Raw genomic sequence first — 7108 nt, 5'->3', positions numbered from 1 at the left:
GCTCCTCGGGATTCCCGATACTACCTCTGCTGGGAGTCGGCTCCTCGGTATTCCCGATACTACCTCCGCTGGGAGTCAGCTCCTCGGGATTCCAGCTACCACCTCCGCTGGGAGTCGGTTCCTCGGGATTCCAGCTACCACCTCCGCTGGGAGTCGGTTCCTCGGGATTCCAGCTACCACCTCCGCTGAGAGTCGGCTCCTCGGGATTCCAGCTACCACCTCTGCTGGGAGTCGGTTCCTCGGGATTCCAGCTACCACCTCCGCTGAGAGTCGGATCCTCTGGATTCCAGCTACCACCTCCGCTGAGAGTCGGCTCCTCTGGATTCCAGCTACCACCTCCGCTGAGAGTCGGATCCTCTGGATTCCAGCTACCACCTTCGCTGGGAGTCGGCTCCTCGGGGCAGCCGGGCACCGTGCCTGCAGGCTGGGCTGCGTGTGCCGAGGTCCAGGAAAAATTTCCTGGATTATTTTTAGTGGCCAATGAGAGTCTCCGCCTGCCGGGAGAGAGGACAGAGCGAGCTTTGAGAGAGCCGAGCGCCAACACCCAACATCCCAGATTCCCCCCTCCTTCCCGACCAACCAAGACCATCCCAACATCTCTGATCCCCTCCCTGCACAACCAGGACCACAATCTCCCCCCTCCCTACACAACCAGGACCATGGAGACACACAGACCTCTCCGGATCCTGCTCTGCCTGATCACTGCGCAAGGTAAGACCCCCAATATCCTCTCACTGCATCTCTACCAGACAGGACACAGGGGGCTCTCCGCAACCTCTAAGGTGGTGAAACCCTCACAAGCTTCATGTTCATAGCTGGTCCTCTCATCTACTGCAAGTCTACCAGACAGGATCGAATTGTGAACAGGGGACTCTGTGCAGTCTCCAAGGATGTGAAACCCTCACAAGTCTCCTCTGCTCAGCTTTCTCCTCTCATCTCATTGCATCTCTACCAGACAGGGTCTGTCTGATTGGAAACAGGAGGCTCTCTGCAGTCTCTGAGGATGTGAAACCCTCACAGGCCTTGCTATTGCAAGTCTACAGGACAGGGGCTGTCTAATTGTAAGTGGTAGACTCTCTGCAGTCTCTAAGGGTGTCAAACCCTCACAAGCCTCCTCATTTGCTCTACTCGCTACCAGACAGGGTCTGTCTGCTTGGAAACAGTGGGCTCTCCGCAGTCTCTGAGGGTGTGAAACCCTCACAAGTCTCATGTTCTTTGCTGGTCCTCTCGTCTATTTGTAAGTCTACCAGGATCTGTCTGATTGTAGGCAGTAGACTCTCTGCAGTCTCTAAGGGTGTCAAAACCTCACAATCCTCCTCAAATGCTCTACCCTCTAGCAGACAGGGTCTGTCTGCTCGGAAACAGTGGGCTCTCCGCAGTCTCTAAGGTGGTGAAATCCTCACATTGTATTATTCTGAGATTTCAGGATTCTGAGATTCCGTGATTCTGAGATTGAGATTTTGTGATTCTGAGATTCCGTGATTTAGAGATAATGGGATTCCACGAGTCTGAAGTTCTGTGACTCTGTGATTCTGGACAAAAACATTTCACGTTGTATTATTCTGAGATTTCAGGATTCTGAGATTCCGAGATTCTGAGATTGGGATTTTGTGATTCTGAGATTCCGTGATTTAGAGATTCTGGGATTCTGGGATTCCACGAGTCTGAAGTTCTGGGACTCTGAGATTCTGTGATTCTGTACAAAAACATTTCACATTGTATTTTTTGGTTATCATCCTTTTAGGATTACCGGAGGCTGAGCTGACCTGCGCTGGGTCAGGGAGTCCTGTATAATGATAGTTTCCCATTTTTTTTACATTCCGAGATTCTGTGGTTCTAAAATTCAGAGATTCTGTGATTCTGAGATTCTGTGATTGCAGGATTTTTTAGATTCTAAGGTTCCGTGACTGAGATTCTGAGATTCCGTGATTCTGAGAGTATGGGATTCTGACATTCCCTAATTCTGAGAGTCAGTGATTCTGAAATTCTGTGATTCTGAAATTCTCAGATTCCGTTAGTCTAAGATTCTGTGAATCTGAAATGCCGTGATTCTGAGATCATCTGTGATTCTAAAATTCTGAGATTCTCAGATTCTGTTATTCTAAGGTTCTGAGATTCCGTGATTCCGAGATTCTAAGATTCAGTGATTCAGTGATTCTAAGATTCAGTGATTCTAAGATTCAGTGATTCTAAGATTCAGTGATTCTAAGATTCAGTGATTCTAAGATTCAGTGATTCTGAGATTCTAAGATTCAGTGATTCTGAGATTCTAAGATTCAGTGATTCTGAGATCCTGTGATTCTGAGATTCTAAGATTCCGAGATTCTGAGATTCCGGAAACTGGTTATTATCATACATTTAAGCTTACAGAAGGCTATTTAGAAACTTTTTGGAATCTTTTTGTAATAATATGTACCCGGGATCTATTGCATGTCTATTTTATGCTCAATTATTGTGTACAGACATTGGTGGAGGCCTATTTTCCTATAATGGGCGATGAACTCGCTGACCCCCCTCCCCCCCCCCCCCCGTCTGTGTCTTGTGTATATTATTGCACCTTTTTCATCGCTGTGCGCATCATGGCCGCCCTCCAGCCATCATCCTGCGCTGTGGGCGAGATATATTTATATCTGTGTACTCTCGGTGTGTATTTCCAGCTGCATCCAGCCTATAATTTACCATCCCGGGAAAGACAAGGAATTTTAATAACAATGTCGGGAACCTTTGACCCTACCGCCCCCCCCCCCCCCCCCCGGCCCACCGCCCCCGACCCACCACCGCTACCCCGGCCCACCGGTCCCCTCTCCGAGTTTAACTCGGCAGAGAAAATTTAACACATCTGGCCAAACTTTACTTGCGGCGAGATATAAAAAGCGGTCACGTTTAGCGATAATCCTCATTTAACGAAGGCTCTGTGCGTTTTTACAGCACGCTAATGCCATGCGCAGCTGTGAATGGGTCCCGAGAGACGAGTTCTTGGTACCAACAAGGTCGCTGGCGGATATGTGGCACAACGTAGAAAACTCCTGCGTTATGAGGCCCCAGTGGCGGAACTACCAGGGTCACATAGGTCGCACTTGCGACTGGGCCCTGGTGTTCCACCATGTGGGGGAGGGGGAGGGGGGTTGGCTGCAGGACCATAAGGCTCAGTTCTTGCTGCTGCAACCCAAAAGTTGTGCGACTTTCTTGCGACTTTTGTGATTTAACATTGTAGTCTATGCCACTCAATTTGCAACGGTCGCAGAGTGCGGGAACCTTTTTTTTTTTTTTTTATATTTGAGCAGAAAATTGTGCAGGAAGTGAGGGGGATCTTCCAATGGGGACACATGTTCTGGTGACAAGAGCCTCAACTTTTGGGAGGTTTCGTCTTGCATCATGTTGTGTCCCTGGGACAGGAAGTGAGAGGGATCTTCGTATGGGGACACCTGTTCTTGTAACAAGAGCCCCAACTTATAAGAGATTTTTTCTTGTATTGTTTCCTTGGGATGGGAAGTGAGGGGAATTTTTCAATGGGGGCACCTGTTCTGGTGACAAGAGCCCCCACTTTTGAGAGATTTCTTCTTACATCCTGTTGTGTCCCTGGGACAGGAAATGGGGGGAATCCTCCAATGGGGACGCCTGTTCTGGTAACAAGAGCCCCAATTTATGAGAGACTTCTTACATCCTGTTGTTTCCTTGGGACAGGAAGTGAGGGGGATCTTCCAATGGGGACACGTGTTCTGGTAACAAGAGCCCCGACTTATGAGAGATTTTTTCTTATATTCTGTTGTTTCCTTTGAACGGGAAGTGAGGGGAATTTATTTAATGGGTACACCTGTTCTGGTGACAAGAGCCCCCACTTTTGAGAGATTTCTTCTTACATCCTGTTGTGTCCCTGGGACAGGAAGTGGGGGGAATCGTCCAATGGCGACACCTGTTCTGGTAACAAGAGCCCCAATTTATGAGAGAATTCTTCTTACATCCTGTTGTTTCCCTGGGACAGGAAGTGAGGGGGAACTTCCAATGGGGACACTTGTTCTGGTGACAAGTCCTCACTTTTGGAAGATTTCTTCTTACATCCTGGTGTGTCCCTAAAAATCAAACCATAGTTTTGGCTGTAGATACAATGTATTAAAAGCTTTTCATAGAGAGGAAAGTATTTGCTTATTTGTAACAATATTCTGACCTCTGATTGTATTTGATTATAATATTTCTATGTATCAATTCTCTGTTTATAATTGACTTTATTTGTTACTTTGTATCTGTAATGTAATAAAACATAAAATAAAATGTATAAAGTCACAAAGGAAACATTACGTCACGGGGCGTAATCGCACACCCAACTCTGACTCACCATGGTGTGCGACTGGCTGACACCTCGGTAAAGTTTCTCGCACAAGTGTGACCAAAAAAGTGGCACAAAAAAAAAAAACACAAAAAACTTGATGCTCAAAGTAGGTATATGAGCGACTTTGGTGCGTTTGTCGCATGTAGGGCAGCTCATTGAAATCAAAAGACTGCCTCATGCGTGTGGCGCGCACAAATGCGCAAAAATGCGTTGAGTAGCGCTCACAGACACCTTAGGCTGCATTGACATTTGGTGTTTTGTGGTCGTTCATTTTTTGCGCTCTTTTTTACGTCAATTGGCTGCCGTATGCGCAACAAACATGGCAAAGCAGCTCATTCTGAGCGCAAAACTTGGTGCTTTTTTCCACTGTTTGTTGCAGATTTTTTTTTTCACTTGACAAAGTGAAAAGTTTTTTTTAGCACCCCTTGGGGGGGTCTTTACCGATACCAACACCGGTGCAATGGTTGTCTTTTGCGCATTTCAAAAACGCGTGCGAAATCGCACACTTTTGCACACGTCCACAAATCGCATGAATTGTGAGCGCGGACTTAATGTTATGCTGGATGGTTGTCAGCCCGTCCAATAGTGAGAGCCGGTGCCTGGTGGGCGAAGTTAGTTCCTAATATGTCTTGGGCACCCCAACAGGTAGTCATGCACACCTGGAGATTTTGGATGTCTCCGCCCACTTTTGTGAGTCCTGGCTCCACCCAGTACACCCCCAATAACCGATTTGTACAACAAAGAAAGGATTAGCCAGCATGCTGGGAAATACTTGTTGACATCCCATATATAATAATAATATTATTATTATATAATTATTATTATTATTATTATTTAATACTATTATTACATTATTATTATTATTAACTTAATATTATCATTATTATATAATTATTATTATTATACAATTCATTTTATTATTATTGTTATTATTATTTAATTATTATTATTATTAGATTATTATTAAATTATTATTTTGTAATTTTTTTATTATTACATTTTTATTTTATTAGTATTATTAGTATTATAAAATTTGTAAAATTGTTGTTAGATAATTATAATTTTTTTATTATCAATATAAAATTATTATTATTATTTTATTATTAACTTATTATTTCAAATTGATTATTATATAATTTTTTATTGATATTATTATAATATTATTAATATTATTATTTTAACTTTTTTATTTAATTTTTATGATATAATTATTATTCCTATTATAATTAGTATTATAAAATTATTAATAATATTATTATTAGATTATTATTTTTTTATCAATATAAAATTATTATTTTTATTAATATATAATTATTATTTTTATTATTATTTATTAATATTATAAAATGAATAATAATAATATTAAATATGACGTTTTAGTATTATTATTATCATTTAATAATAATTATTTAATTGTTATTATTTAATTTGTATTATTATTATATAATAATTATTATTATTGTTATATTGTTTATTATTCTTTTTTTATTATTATAAACTTATTATTTATTATTAGTAGTAGTATATTATTATTATTATATAATTATTGTTTATTATTATTTTTTTATTATTATAAAATTATTATTATTAGTAGTAGTATATTATTATTATTATTATTATTATTATTATTATTATTATTATTATTATTATGATATAATTATGCTGCAAAGCCTGCCTGCTTGTGTGTTAAAGGGTCACTCCACCCAGGAACTATATTTCAATGTTTGGTGGGGGTTGGTTATTACCCCCCCCCCCCCCCCGACAGCGCCCCCTATTAATCCCTCTTTCCCCCCTCCAGGCCTTGTTGCAGCGTTCAACATCGACACGAAGCGCCCTCAGGTGTTCCGCGGCCCGGAGGAGGCTCAGTTCGGCTACGCGGTTCTCCAGTATGAAGCTGACGGACAGAAATGGTGAGCCAGTCCTCCGCATTGTCCCACATTCTCATTCTTCAGCCCATGGGGAAGCCCATTGCTGCATGAAAATGCCAACCGTCTGGCTGTTATGGTGATCCATTGGCTTCAGTGCCGATTTCCTGGCTGTCACTCTGATGCTCTGGCTTTATACCTGGCAATCTTCTGATGATATGGGGGGGGGGGGGATCACCATGACTGGTAGACTTGCATTGGTAGAACGGGTCGGAGGATGACAGCCAGGAAATCGGCTCCCCATTCCCACCCTTACAGGTTGTCTTGGTTCTCTTTATTGCTGGCGGCCCAGCGTATGGTATATACCCCCCCTCCCCCCCCCCGGGGGACCCCCGCTTCCTATCCGTGGGATCTGAGATGTGACCCGGATAACGAGGAGCCCCTGGCTGACGCGTCTGGCGGGGGAGGTGTAACGGGACACCGTCCTGTAAAAAGGGGGGAAACGGCTTTTCCAGAGATGGAAGAGAAGCGCGTGGGCGACCTCATCGCCAGGAAGGGCAATCTGCTGCGATTGGGTTACAGGTGAGCCAGATGTGAGCCATCCCACCCACCCATGAAATGCCCCCCCCCCTCATCAATATGATAATGACATTTAGAAATAAAATCTTTCCATTTCATATTTTGCATCCAATCACATCATCACTGGGTCTCTGTGCTTCTCTATGCAATGCAGGCAGATCATGGCTGGTGGGCAGGGCCTGTGCATAGCTTCCTGATAAACATTCCAGCCTCAGTACTCCTCTCCAGAGCACTCAGTCCTAATGCAAGCTGTGGGAGGAGTTATGCAAATATCAAAGCACCTTGATAAGTGGTGTCAGTCTGGAGAATTGGGCGTTCCTAGGTGGGCGCCATTTGC

General features: G+C 43.4%; 1 protein-coding gene across 1 annotated transcript in view; it reads left to right on the top strand.

Moving 5' to 3' along the window:
* The first annotated feature begins 612 nt into the window (after positions 1 to 612).
* The window catches only part of ITGA10 (integrin subunit alpha 10), a 64759-nt gene continuing 58263 nt past the window's right edge, over positions 613 to 7108 (top strand). Inside the window, exons 1-2 of the mRNA XM_082275324.1 lie at positions 613 to 711; positions 6126 to 6237. Coding sequence (XP_082131450.1) covers positions 660 to 711; positions 6126 to 6237 — 164 coding nt within the window. The 5' untranslated portion in view covers positions 613 to 659. The remainder of the gene's footprint in view (positions 712 to 6125; positions 6238 to 7108) is intronic.

The sequence above is a fragment of the Pelophylax lessonae genome (genome assembly GCF_965119305.1).
Source record: "Pelophylax lessonae genome assembly, chromosome: 13".
Taxonomy (NCBI): Eukaryota; Metazoa; Chordata; class Amphibia; order Anura; family Ranidae; genus Pelophylax; species Pelophylax lessonae.
Note: the sequence above shows the minus strand (reverse complement) of the source record. Positions and strands in the feature narration are given on the sequence as shown.